The sequence below is a fragment of the Pipistrellus kuhlii genome, unplaced genomic scaffold (assembly GCF_014108245.1).
Source record: "Pipistrellus kuhlii isolate mPipKuh1 unplaced genomic scaffold, mPipKuh1.p scaffold_m20_p_131, whole genome shotgun sequence".
In the NCBI taxonomy this organism is placed as follows: domain Eukaryota; kingdom Metazoa; phylum Chordata; class Mammalia; order Chiroptera; family Vespertilionidae; genus Pipistrellus; species Pipistrellus kuhlii.
The window spans coordinates 124093-138112 of NW_023425440.1; the positions used below are offsets into that span (position 1 = coordinate 124093).

At 46.2% G+C, this 14020-nt stretch overlaps 1 protein-coding gene across 5 annotated transcripts; it reads left to right on the forward strand.

The window, feature by feature from the left end:
- Positions 1 to 2156: 2156 nt before the first annotated feature.
- On the forward strand, positions 2157 to 9053 carry MAGED1 (MAGE family member D1). Of its 5 annotated transcripts, XM_045581030.1 has the most exons (14): positions 2157 to 2327; positions 2841 to 2919; positions 3638 to 4339; positions 5064 to 5690; positions 5745 to 5789; positions 5913 to 5976; positions 6201 to 6280; positions 6451 to 6542; positions 6755 to 6834; positions 6926 to 6968; positions 7232 to 7294; positions 7899 to 8013; positions 8252 to 8637; positions 8850 to 9053. In XM_045581030.1, exons 2-13 carry the CDS (start codon positions 2875 to 2877, stop codon positions 8627 to 8629), a joined length of 2334 nt encoding a protein of 777 aa, XP_045436986.1. In that variant the 5' UTR covers positions 2157 to 2327; positions 2841 to 2874; the 3' UTR covers positions 8630 to 8637; positions 8850 to 9053. The 5 variants fall into 5 exon arrangements, with proteins under 5 accessions (XP_045436986.1, XP_045436982.1, XP_045436984.1 ...); XM_045581026.1 differs by having other exon boundaries at positions 5064 to 5789; XM_045581028.1 differs by having other exon boundaries at positions 2157 to 2326; positions 2845 to 2919; positions 5064 to 5789.
- The last annotated feature ends 4967 nt before the right edge of the window (positions 9054 to 14020 follow it).

Genomic DNA, 14020 nt, shown 5'->3' on the forward strand with positions numbered 1-14020 from the left:
TTTGGCTGTAACCTGTTAATTTTGAAAATACTACCTACCTGAAATTTATCTAATATTATTAACCAATGTTACCCCAATAGATTTATTTTTAAAATAACATATTCATCAGAGAAGTGAGGCTGGCTGTTGGATTATGGATCTAGAATTCATAGTCCAAGTCCCAGACTAAAGACACAGATATGGAAGCAGGTAGCACATAAAATGGTGTTTCTAACCCCCTTTCCTGAGTCTGATCACGTCCCACTGCAGACACTTTACAGAGGAAGTGCTGAGGAAAAAACAGGCAGCTGACAGGGGACGTTGCTATGCAACAGATGAGGCAAGTCATCCAGCCAGGCAGAACTGATGCTGGCTGGCCCTTGGGGATCCAATGCCGGGGTCCTTCCTGGCATTCGCTTCCTTTCATATGCAGACTCCTGAAAGGAGCTGATGCCAGACAAATGGAAAATGGACAGGGATCTGCCGTGGATTTCAGAAAGCATCAGTTCCATTTGGCCGTTCCCATGTCTGTAGCATTGTCTGCCTTTGCTAGTCCTCCAGTCATTCTGGAAGGACAGCAGCCTGTGTCCTTGTCCGCGGTGAGGACTCCAGCAGAGAGTTCCTTGCACCGCCCATTTTGCATATGGGGACGCCAGATTAGACAAGTGGAGTGACCCGAGTGGGCTCACACTGCTAGTGACAGGCTGGCCGGCACTTTATCCCAGGAATGGAGGCTCAGCCCTGGAAGGAAGCAGGACAAACATTTACTCTGAACCGGGGCTTGCCATGGCTCCCACACACAAGTGCCTGATTGTCCTGCCGCTCCAGTGGGCACCGGGAAGGCCTCGGGGACGGCGTGTCTGTGCCACTCAGGAAAAGGCCTGACAGTGGGAATAGACCCTAAAGAGCAATAATAGTGTCATCCCTTGTCCCCCACACCGGCTCCCTATCTTTTCCACAATGCATATGTCACCTCTATCCCTCCCACGCTATTGGGGCTGCATGCATTGGCACATGGGGGGAAATATCGGATCCAGGAGTCTGGGTGTTCACAGTGGCCCGGGGTAACTGCTGTAGAAATGGGGAGGTGCATCTATAATTGCAACAAACGCTATGCGCCTGTGAACTCCTCCACATCAGGGCCCAGGAAAAGGGATGGCCAGAGAGACAACACTATTGGAGGTAGAAAACGTCTGCTGTAAGATAGCCTCGCGTGGAGTAGGCAGGGGTGGGGCTGGGGTTCTTTCCCTGTGTCCTTTTGTGTGCCGAGTATGACCTTAGGTCTCAGAGAATACAAACCTCGCTTGTTTGGGGCAGATATTGGCAGGCGGGGGAGGTGGGCGTGAAGCTGCTGCTGAAAATGAAGAGGGGAGGAGGGTGCCTCCGTTTTTAGGCCAGCACTAGTGGAACCTGGGTTTTGGAGTCAGGAAGACCCAGGCCCATAGTTTGCATTTTCTGTTTACTAGTTCATGCACGCAACATGTCTGCGCGTCTTGATCTGTAAAATGGGACTTCACTTCCCAGGGCTGCTGTGAGAGGAAAACAAGTCTCGGTACAGATCATACTGTGAGGTAGACGCTGTGACCTTCACACACATGGTAAGTCCATGCCTGGGGCTGCACAAAAGGCAGGAAAGAAGCTGATGATATCACAAGTCTGGGAGCAGTTAAAGGGGAGGTCATATAGAGTCACGTGAAGACCATAGGCTTTTTCTCCTTCCAATAGGGTATCCTCTCTGGACATTTCTTCTCCTGGGCCACGAATCCTAGCACTTGTTGCAATTAGAGATCCCACCCATCCGGAGACCTCTTTAACAGTAACTTTTACTTGTTGCTAGGCAAGGGGGTGGAGATGCGTGCGACCAGACAGGAGGAGCCAAAAGAGGGGAGGGGATAGAAGCCAGACGCATTGCGGAAAGGATAGGGGGCCAGTGTGTAGGGCCAGGGGTGGGACTTAGAAGCACAAAGTATCTGTTTTGGGGAGGGGATATAGAAGTAGGGGCGGGACCATCATATACTGTAGACTGGTTGGTGGTGGCTTGGTGTGTTGGCAAAGGGGCGGGACTGTCTCCTGCTGCACATGCGCATTGTGGTGTTCAGAGCGAGGCTTTTGTTGGGAAAGCGGGCGGGACTCTTATTTGGTCGTTAGCTCTCGCGCATGCGCTGAACCTTGTGAGGCGGTGGGTGGTATATTAGGAAAAGAGGCGGGGTCGTCCCATCTGCCGCGCTGGCATTTTCTCCTGGACAAGGAGAGGGTGCGGTTGCAGAGAACCGAGCACTGCAATCCCGATTGTCTGAGTCGTGAAGAAGTGAGGCCACGAGGGGGTTAGGGTTGGGGCCAGAGGCAAGGTGAGAATTAGCCCCCAGACAGGGCATTTGCCCCCTGGTGCGGGCCCCCCTTTTTCATCCCGCTCCCTTTACCCTGGATTCTGATCCCTATTCTACTCCCCAAACCCTGATTCACACCCCTCGCCTGATCCGTACTCAGAATCCCTGTTCTCTCTCTGAATCCTTCTCAACGTTCAAAATCTCTGCAGATTTCTGGTCCTCAATCTCTACTGTTAACACGATTCTTCTCGTTGGAAACCTACGTTCAGTTTCCCAAACGCGGCTCCCTGTAGATTCAAACTTCGTATCTGCTTTCCGAATCCCAATGTGAAGTTTCTCCCCTTCACTATCTTCTGGGAATTCAAAACTTCCTTCTGGACACTTTACTTTTCTCACTTTGATTCGGCCCGTTCCCCTAACTTTCAGCAACTCAACCGTCCCCACAATCAGATCCCAAACACCCCATCCCGAAATTTGGTTTCTCTTATTTGCCCTCCATAGTATAACGTCCGGCTCCTCCCCAACACTCCCCAGGCTCGGCTCGGCTCTTGCCAGAGGGACTAGAGCCATGGCTCAGAAAATGGACTGTGGTGCGGGCCTCCTCAGCTTCCAGGTGAGATCTCTAACTCCTACTCCTCCCCATTTCCCCAGCAGTTACCCCTGGGCCGCTTTGAACACCCAAACTCCTGGATCCGATTTGCCCTCTAGGTGCCTAGACTCCCTTGTCTTTTAAAAATTCTCAGGGTTTATCGAGGGGGGAGGGAGGGGGAGGGGCGTCCCTTTTCAGCCATCAGTCCCTGCCCAGAGAAAGGGGAGACCCTGTTAGTAGTCAGGGCAATGTGCCCAGAGAATGCGGGTTGGATGAGGAGCTTTTCTCTGCCCCCACCCCCACCCCGCTAGTCCTGACGTTTGTAGAGCATTCTGCTGCTCCCTCCCCCAACCATCCACCTCCACATTCCCTTTCTTCTGCATTCCCCACTCCCTGTGGACCCCTCCCCCCACTTACTCTCCTAAACTCCTCTTAAGGGCACCATAACCCCCGTCCAGAGTTCTTAAGGCATGTCACACTGCTCTGCTCTAATCTCACTGATTGATAAGCCCTCAGTTCTAACTCCACCCCTCTCCGCTCCTACCCTAGCCCTCTTTAGCCCCTACCCCACTTACCTGACTTTGTTAACGCTGTGCCTTTCTCCCCAGCAGTCTAGGACTCTAACTCCACCCTCCTCTTTTTGCACCAGCCACCTTCCAGCACGTCCCCTGCACTGCTAACCTCTAACCTTCCCCTAGCTTTGGAGGCCCAGAGATTTTAACCCCCACTCCTGTATTTTCAGGCTGAGGCCTCTATAGAAGACAGCACCTTGCTTATGCAGACCCTGATGGAGGCCATCCAGATCTCAGAGGCTCCACCTACCAACCAGGCTCCTGCAGCTGCCTTCGGGCAGAATTCTTGTCCCCAGAGTTCACAGCCCCCAACCACGGCTGATTATCAGGTTTCAGCAGCTGCAGCTAGGCCTAAAGCAGCCTTTAAGGCCAAGAACGCTACCACAAAAGGCCCGAAAGCTGCCTATGATTTCTCTAAGGCCCTTAATGCCAAAGAGCCATCACCTAAGGCAGCCTTTGTGACCCGGAATGCCACCCGAAAGAGCCCAAATGCTGCCTATGATTTTTCCCAAGTAGCAGCCAAAGAGTTAACTGCCAACAAATCTGAGATCACCTTTAAGGCCCAAAACGCCACTACTAAGGTGGGCCCAAATGCCACTTACAATTTCTCTCAGTCTCTCAATGCCAGTGAAAAGTCAAACACTCAGCCTAAGACAGCCTTCAAGGCTTGGAATGATAATACTAAGGCCCAAACCGCTAATACCCAGACTCAGAATGTTAAGCAAACCAAAGTGGCTACTTCTAAGGCTGGCATAGGGGCCAACCCAGTTAACTCTGTATCTGATGGTGCAGCTGCACAGACATCAGCAGATGGTTCCCAGGCTCAGAATCTGGAGTCCAGGACTATAATCCGGGGCAAGAGGACCAGGAAGGTGAGATCCCTGCCAGCTCCACTTTGCTTTGAGTTCTCTCCTTTCTTCTCTGAGGTTGTTATTTGTTCTAGAACAGGAATAAATATATACCGGTAGATATAGACAATCCTATATCTATATTTATGTCTGTCTGTATTCAGCTATATTATAGGGGATGATGAGGTGAATATGGTCATTCCTGTCCTCTGAGTGTCCACAGACTGATGGGGAGATAAGACGTGATATCTATATCTATATTTATATCTCTATATCTATATCTATATATATCTCCTATATATAATTCCATTTACATTTTGATAGTAGCCACCATGAGTTAGGCCTTGAGCTAGGCACATTCACACAGGTTAGCTCATTCATTAAATCTTCAAGGTACTTCATACCAGTTAGGGGGTCATAGTCTCAGTTTTACAGAGAAGGAAACTAAGTTCCACAGAGGTGACGTGACTTGAGTGATTTGGCCAGGGTGGTACAAGCAGAGCCAGTGGTGGACATAGGAAGAGGAGCAGCTTCAGGCCATACCCCCGGGTTGATCCAGGTCTGACTCAGAGATGAAACTTCTTCCTGGAAGACAGTGAAAAACAAGTCCAGGACTCAGGGTGGCCATTGGCTAGTGGGTCAGGTTTTCACTACAGGTGAGGGTTTTAGGGGATCTTCCTGGAATAGATAGGGTGAGGACACAGAAACAACTGGTGACCCTAAACGTTCATTCTCTCTGATAATGCAGATTAATAACTTGAATGTGGAAGAGAACCGCAATGGGAATCAAAGGCGGGCCCCACTGCCTGCAGGGACCTGGAGGTCTGCACCGATTCCAGTTACCACTCAGAACCCACCCTACGCACCCCCCAATGTGCTCTGGCAGACCCCATTGGCATGGCAGAACCCATCAGGCTGGCAAAACCCGCCAGTCAGGCACATCCCAGCAGCACGTCAGAACCCCCCAGCCAGGCAGACCCCACCAGCCTGGCAAAGCCCAGTTGCTTGGCAGAATCCAGTGATCTGGCAGAGCCCAGTGATCTGGCAGAGCCCAGTGATCTGGCCTGGTCCAGTTGTCTGGCCTGGTCCAGTTGTCTGGCCAAACCCATTGGTCTGGCAGAATCCACCTGGATGGCAGGCCCCACCTGGATGGCAGGCCCCACCTGGATGGCAGGCCCCACCTGGATGGCAGGGTCCTCCAGATTGGCAAAGTCCTCCTGACTGGCAGCTACCACACAACTGGCCACTTCCGGCAGACTGGCAGCTCCCACATGACTGGATCCCCACTGATAATAGGCCAGTTCCACCTGACTGGCAGAACCTACGACCCTCATCAAACATGCGTCCCCCTCCTAACCCACGTGCCCCACAGAACATGGGTGCTCCACAGAACATGAGTGCTCCACAGAACATGGGTGCTCCACAGAACATGGGTGCTCCACAGCCCCGAGATGTGGCCCTTCTTCAGGAAAGGGTAAGCACTATAACTCCTCAGTTACATCTCTCATCTCTTGCTCTTTTCTTTGTCATCCTTCCACCTATAATTCAACCAGGTTTTCTGTAAATATAACAAAACATTTTCCTTTTCCCCTCCCAGGCGAATAAGTTGGTCAAGTACTTGATGCTTAAAGATTACACAAAGGTACCCATCAAGCGCTCAGGTAGGCATTCAGTGCCCTCTCCCAGGGCACTGCCCTTCCCATCACCTCATGCTCTGTGGACATCCCTGTTCATATATAAGCCCCCTCTCCTTCAGTCCTCTCCTTCCATGGCTAATTTTTCCTTTTTGACCCTTGAGGACCTTGTGTTTTCAGCAAAGCTAGCAAAGGGGGCTGCAGCTCTGTGGCCCCTACTCAGCCCAGGTGCTCCCTCCTTTCTCCTACAGAAATGCTGAGGGATATCATCCGTGAATACACTGATGTTTATCCGGAAATCATTGAGCGTGCATGCTTTGTCCTGGAGAAGGTGAGAAGGCAGCTTCTAAGGGACAGGAATGACGGGGAAAGTCTTGGTTTCAAAGATTCATGGAATTCCTACTGGGAGTGCAGGACAAGTCTCCTAGGAAAGTGAGCAACTGAGATAAGTAGCATATGCTAGATTTTGTAATTTCATAGTCTGTTTTCCTTTCCCTATAGAAATTTGGGATTCAACTGAAGGAAATTGACAAGGAAGAACACCTGTATATTCTCATCAGTACACCCGAGTCCCTGGCTGGCATACTGGGAACGTAAGATGGGAAGGGAAGTGAAGCACTGCCTTTCAGTGGTGCTTTTTCCTCTGGGACTAGGTCACAGTCTCTGATTCAGGCTCACATACCAGGTCAGGGACAGAGATGCAGTATAATTATTCCTAGCTGAGGAATATTGGAGAAGCTAGATGCTGCCTGGAATGCCTTGTACAAATGGCTGCTGAAAGCATCATCTTTTTGTACTCTTTTAGGACCAAAGACACACCCAAGCTGGGTCTCCTCTTAGTGATTTTGGGTGTTATCTTCATGAATGGCAACCGTGCCAGTGAAGGTGAGTGACTGGACCTGCAGCTGGGGGTTGGTTACAGCCTTACTTCCATGCTCATTGTCTATCCATTGTCTCCCCTTGCCCCCCATTGCAGCTATCCTCTGGGAGGCACTACGCAAGATGGGACTGCGTCCTGGGTATGACTGGGGTCTCATTTCTTGCCTGTTTATACCATCCTTTGACAACAGAGGATGGTCCCAGGATTGCACCAGCCACTGATGTTCTAGGGGGGGGGGGGGTTGGGGAGGTACACAGCCCAAGAATGTGACTTGGGTGGATGACGAACTAGTCCTGAACTCTCTGCTGATTTTTATCTCTGGCCTCTGTGCTGGAAAGTCCTTTCATTTTTTGGAGGCAATGTCATAGTCTCTGATTATGGGTTCCTTTTTTTAACTATCAGGATGAGACATCCTCTCCTTGGAGATCTGAGGAAACTTCTTACTTATGAGTTTGTAAAGCAAAAGTAAGTAGTGCCAAAGGGGCTTTGTCTGGTCCTCATGAGTTCTGTGTGCTGGTCAGCTTCAGAAAGTTCTTCCCATGGTCATTTCTTACATTATTCATACATATATGTGTATGCGTGTTTTTTGTGTGTGTACATATGTGTACAAAAACACATGCACTCAGTATTTATTGAATACACTCTCTGTGGATGAATTTTTCTATAATCATTTTGTAAGTGATGTCCCCACAGTAGACGTCTCCAAGGTTGGGCCTGGTTGGTTGTGGCTTTTGCACTGCAGTATAATCATTACAATGATCCTATCTGTAGCTCATTGACAATATTACAAGAATCTGGTGCTAGAGCTGTGACAGAGAGTGTGAGATTAAGTATTGTCCTTTCTATGACCCTACAGAAGTCCCCCTGCAGCTCTAGGTGACTATTCAGTGTAGAAGCACTGACACAGGAATTGAAGGCCTGAGTAGTAGAGGGTAAACACTTTGTTATTAAGAATGGATCTTGGAGGAGTTGGTACATGAAATATGGGGTTTCAAAATCTAGGCTTAATATGCATTAATGGGTTACCATTCTACCTTGATAGAAACAAAGACCTTTTCCTCTTTCTAAGGTACCTGGACTATAGACGAGTGCCCAACAGCAACCCTCCTGAGTATGAGTTCCTCTGGGGCCTCCGTTCCTACCATGAGACTAGCAAAATGAAAGTGCTGAGATTCATTGCAGAGGTAATAGAGGAACTGCTCTAAACTTGATAGGTCATGGGGTGAGATGTGACTGGCTAGGAATAAATGGTCCAGATCAGGAATGAGATCTTAAGTATTGAACATGATGGGTGAATGCTGGTGGCATTTGTTGTTATTAAGCAAACAGTAGCACAGACCAGGGCACTAAATATATAGTAATTGCTTCATAAATATTAACTAATAATATGTGTTTTGTTTGATTTTCTATTTCTCACCTCAGGTTCAAAAGAGAGACCCTCGCGACTGGACTGCACAGTTTATGGAAGCTGCAGATGAGGCCTTGGATGCTCTGGATGCTGCTGCAGCTGAGGCCGAAGCCCGGGCTGAGGCGAGAACCCGCATGGGGATCGGAGATGAGGCTGTTTCTGGCCCCTGGAGCTGGGATGACATTGAGTTTGAGCTACTGACCTGGGATGAGGAAGGAGATTTTGGAGATCCTTGGTCCAGAATCCCATTTACCTTCTGGGCCAGATACCACCAGAATTCCCGTTCCAGATTTCCTCAGACCTTCACTGGCCCCATTGTTGGCCCTGGTGCTACAGCCAGTGCCAACTTTGCTGCCAACTTTGGTGCCATTGGTTTCTTCTGGGTTGAGTGAGATGTTAGGTAGGTACTTCACTTTGGATTGGGCAGCTATGGTCATTGGGAGATGTAGGGTTCATGAGAATGTATTTATGTGCAAAAGCTGGGAGCCATAGTAAACCCATGTGAGGAGATGAGAGATGTATGGGGAAGCACTGTTTGGTATTTATATTCATATATATATTGGTACTTACACACATACAGATGTTAATTTTTTTTCTTTTTTATGTTCACAGATATTGCTGATTGGTTACAATAGTCTTCCCCCTGAATGAGGCTGAAGCCTCACATTCCTTTTGAATACAGCTATCTAGAGAGCCACATCCTGTTGACTGAAAGTGGCATGCAAGATACATTTATTTGCTGTTCCTTTTCTATTGCTCTCCCCACCTTGTGTGCTTTCAAGTTTTTGTATCAGAAATAAAGATTGAAACTGCAAAGTGAATTAGATGTGCTCCCTTTTTCCCCCCTATGTTTAAGGAGAGACAACATGTTTATATGGGAAAGACAGGGCCTCACTTCTAGACTCAAGGGCATATTAGCTTTTAAGAGGTTAGAATGTGGATACATTGGCTAATGGATTGGGAAACAAAGAAGGGATTGATGAAGTTGAGTGTTAATGAGGTCCAAAAAACTAATATGGTTTATTTAATAAATGTCACTTAAGTGATTCATATGTGAAAGATATGCTGCTCCATATCCCTGAGTGACATTATGAGAGATGACATAATGGAGAAAGGGTGTGGATGGTCAGACAGTTACATTTGATATAGGAGGTAAGATTCCAGGTAATGACAAGGTGCAGAGAGTGGGTGGTTGAAAAGGAGAGAAGATAACTATTTTCAGAGATGATGTTCCTTTGACTCCATGGTGTTGGTTGCATTATCCATGTGGGAAATGAAATAACTTCAGGAAGGGGGCAGGAGTAGAAGCAGAGAGTACTGAACTAAGTACCAAAATCTCTTGTGTGAGAAGGAAGATCTTATACCCCTAGACACAATGCCTATAAAGGAATGGGCCCATAGGCCCCTCTCCTTGCCTCTGGAAATGCTACATAGGAGCCTGCTCTGGAAAGGCCTTACAAGCCTCTTTCTCACAGGACCAGGACTGCATCTCAGAGACAAGGTCAAATGGACTGTGGAGGTCTCACAATGGTCTCTTCTCCCCCTCTGCAGGGAGAATGGAACCTTGTTGGTTAGAGAACAAGAATTGAAAAAATAAGACAAAGCTCCATGCAAAGCTATATAGCCTTTTGACTGGGACTATAACAAGGACATGATTTGAGCCGATGAGGTCTGCTAAAAGCAGAGCTGTCTGAGGATGAAGTTAGCCTAGATCATAACTTCCTGAGAGACAAAGGCAGAAGCGGGAGTTCCTTGGCTAGAAAAAAGCAAGAACAAAGGCAATTTAGCCTGGAGAGGGCTCAGTAGTGGGCAGGGACAGTGTCCAGGGCTTCCTCAGGATCTCGAATGATGTCCACATTCTGAGAAGAAAGCCCAGGATTAACAGGAAGGAGACAGCAGTGTGGAGCCCCAGCCCATCCCCTGTGGGCTGTCCTCACTATCAGGCTCCCCTCCCTCAGCCAGGCCTGCATCCTGACCCTTTTCTCAGGAGAGCCTGGAGGAGTCTGGTCTGAGGCCTTTCTGGCAGGGGTTGCTCTAGCCCTGCATCTCCATGGTGCCTCCCATCTGGGCAGAGGATCCAGCATTTCTAGGTGCTGGTTATTCTAACTGATGGTGCAAAACACCCAAGGTCTGTGGCACCGGGGTGGCCCTTTGGGTGGGGAGGGTGCTTTCCCATGTGCCCGCGTACCTCAGGCTTCTCTCGGTGTGTGTTTACCGCCTCCACATTCAGGTAGATGGACTCCACTTTGCATCCTCAAAAAGAAAAACCCATCCATCCATAAGCCCCTAAGGCAAGACTGTCTTCCCTGAGGTGTCATTCCTCAACGTGCCCATCACCACCCACTCCCCAGCTCCATGCTGTGTGTAGTTGTGACTTTTCTGTAGGGAGGGAACTTAGACCAGCTCTGTGTGGAGAAGACACCCGGCCTAAGAGGCCACCAAAGAGACATCCTCCAAGCTCTTCCCCTAATCCTCTCAATGGTCTCTGAGGCTCAGTTGCTCAGCTGCCAATGGCGAGAAGAAAAGAGATGATCTCCAGGCTCCTGACTGTGGGACAGCACTCTAGTCTAGATAATAATGATGGAGCTCTGCGATCCTCCCAGCTCTGTCAGGTGGTGAAGTGGTGGAGGAGATCCGGGCCACTGCCTTGAGACCATCAGCCCCAGATAAGGTGTAATTAGAGGACAGTGGTAATGGAACCTTCAAGGTGTGGCGGTCACAGGAAGCCTGAAGGAGGAAAGTGGTATCATGGGGCTGGGGCTGGCAGAGGAGACCCAGTGCCTAAGGAAGCCCCCTTAGCTCCATCTCTGGGTTGCACTCTACTCTGGGGCTCAGTACGCCATTTGTCCTGTTCACAGTCCAGAAAGATTTGTCTGTCTCTTCCCTACTCATGAAATTCTGGTACAATTTGGACAGAAAGCAAAATATAAAGAAGGTCTTTAAGATAATAGTGTTATAGCAATATTAGTGGTTTGATTTTGATTATTGTACTGTTTTCTGTGAGAGAATGTCTTTGTAACTTACTCTTAAAAAACTTTATCCCAAAATTTTTACTGTTTTATTATTTTTGTTACTGTAATTTTTAAAAATTAATTTCTTTATTGATTAAGGTATCACATATTTGTCCTCAATCCCCCGTTCCAATTCCCAACCCTTCCCCACTCATGCCCCCACACCCCTATTGTCCTTGACCACTGGTTAGGCTCATATGTGTGCACATAAGTCCTTTGGTTGATCTCTCCCTTTATTCCCACCCTCCCTTTGAGGTCCAACAGTCTGACCCATGGCTCCTTATCTCTGGGTCTGTTCTTGTTCATCAGTCTATTGCTCATTGCTGTAATTTTTAAAAATCAACAGTATGTAAAAGAAGGAAGTTTTGTTCTCAAAGACACATTAACTTTTTATGGTTTTAATTAATTTTTAAATTATAGTTGACATTCAATACTATATTAGTTTCAGTGTATGACATATTGAGTTGATATTTGTATTCCTAAGGATATGATTACCACAGTAAGCCTAGTAACCATATCACCATGCAAGGTTATTAAGATAATATTGAGCATTTCCCCTATGCTGTGTGAGACATCCCCATGACTTATTGCTTTTATGACTGTAGGTTTGTACCCCTTATTCCTCTTCACCTTTTTTATCCATCCCTCCAACCTCCTCCCCTCAGACAACCATTGGTTTGTTCTCTGTATCTATGAATTTATTTCTGGTTTGTTTAGATTCCTCATATAAGTGAAATCCTATGGTATTTGTCTTTCTGTCTGACTTATTTCACTTAGCTTAATACCCTCTAGATCTATCCATGTTGTACTTTCAAAATATTTTTAAAATTGTGTGTGAGGGAGAGAGGAAGAGAGGGAGAGATGGGGGGACTTTTTGACATTATTTTTGAAACATTTTGTAAGCCTTACATAAAAAGTAAAAAATAAAAATTATTTTTATTTAACCAAATATTCACTAAAGTTCACTAACCCAATATCTACAAATACATGTTACTATTTAGTGAATAACAAATATTCACTAAAGTTCAATTACCCAACATCTACAAACTCCTGTTACCCAAAAGACTGTAACGTGCTATAATTATTCTTTAATACAAACAAAAGTGCATTCATTCCTCTCCAAAGAGAAAATCCTGAAGTCTCATATAACATGTTACATTTGGATCCAAGTCCAGAGATAATGGCTCATCCTAATTAACAGGGACTCTGAATGAGGACATTTGGAAAAATGGACACAAAACAGATTTACGGATGTGGTATATGGACTTCTTGGGACAAGTCAGGAGCATGAGTCTCTCAATATAAGGTGTGAATGCTCACCCATAATCTCTCAGCAACCAAGTGGGCAATATCACCCACTTAGTGGAGGGCAGTAAGCCTCTTAGCTACCCCTGTGCTTGCTCAATAGGAACCTGCACAAAATGGTCAGGGTGGCATGAGTAGAGGCTATGACTACCCCACAGCTGAATTCCCAACTTAGCCACACTATACTGAGTTACTGATATGTAACAATCTCAAGGGTACCAATCAGGTACCTGGGGGTAAGTTAATTAATTTGGACCCATTATATTATGGAGAATTTAGTTGGTTTTATGATTTCTCTGGCATAAATAAGTATTCTAGATATGCCTGCAATACTGTTGGCACCACCATCTGTGATCTTACAGAATGCCTCATTCACAATCGTAAAATTTCATGCAACATCGCTTCTCATCAAGGGACTCATTTTAAAACTAAGTAAGTGTGGTGATTTGCTTATACCAATGGAATTCACTGATTTTATCATGCAGTCCATCACTTGGACAAAAAGCTGCTCTTACACAATGAAATAATGACTATGCTGACAACAGTTAAGCCACCAGTTGAGAGACACCTTGTGTGTTAGAGGAGCCATCCTACACTATATGATATTTATTATGAACAAGCCACCAACATACTGTATATGATGCCACATAGTCAACTAGAATTTCTAGGTCTAAGAACAGAAGTATGGAAGTTGTTCCTAAAGACCTATTCATAAAATGTTTGTTTCTGGTCCCAACAACTTTGTTCTCTACTGATTTAGAATTTTTAGTACCCCAAGAAGGTATGTTTCTATCAGGTTATTCAACAATGATTCTATTGATTTAGAAGTTGAGATGGCCACTTGGCGATTTTGGAATCCTCATGCCAATGCACAAGTAGGTAAAAATGGAGGCTTTTGTACTGGCTGAGATTATTGATTTCAATTTTCAAAGGGAAGTTGGGTTGCTACTAAATAATGGAGGGGGAACAGAAAGGGACATTTCTAGAGACCAGGACAACTATGGTGTCTTATCATATTCCAAAGTAGTAAAAATTATTAGATAACTACAGCAACCTCCTACAGGCAAGGCTACCAATTACTTAGACTCAACATAAATGTTTGAATCACTCCTCCATTTTTGTAAAGGCTGTCTATGTTTTTATGCAACTTGTGATAATAAATGTCCTTTATTTTAGAATAAAAAAGAACCTATATAACTGAGATGCTGACTGGATGAAAGGAAATGTGACATAAAGAATGAGGAAATAAAGTTTATATAAACTTTGAATTTGTTGGCTGTGACCAGTTTTAGAAATGAAGAATGTAGTAGTCACTCAAATTTTATTTTTGCTACAATATGCATATATTTATATATATTAATATGCCTCTTAATTTCTCTCTTTTACCTACTATTTTATATATGGTGAGTTGTTGGCAGTTGAAAATTTTAATTATTCACCTTATTTCAGAATATTGATACAGCATTT

Bases quoted from the DNA above. Each gene is read 5' to 3' on its own strand.
- MAGED1 (XM_045581026.1), top strand. From the start codon at position 2,875: ATGGCTCAGAAAATGGACTGTGGTGCGGGCCTCCTCAGCTTCCAG. The intron at 5,977-6,200 runs GTAGGCATTCAG...TTTCTCCTACAG, and splicing joins GGTACCCATCAAGCGCTCAG to AAATGCTGAGGGATATCATC. The intron at 6,281-6,450 runs GTGAGAAGGCAG...CTTTCCCTATAG, and splicing joins CATGCTTTGTCCTGGAGAAG to AAATTTGGGATTCAACTGAA.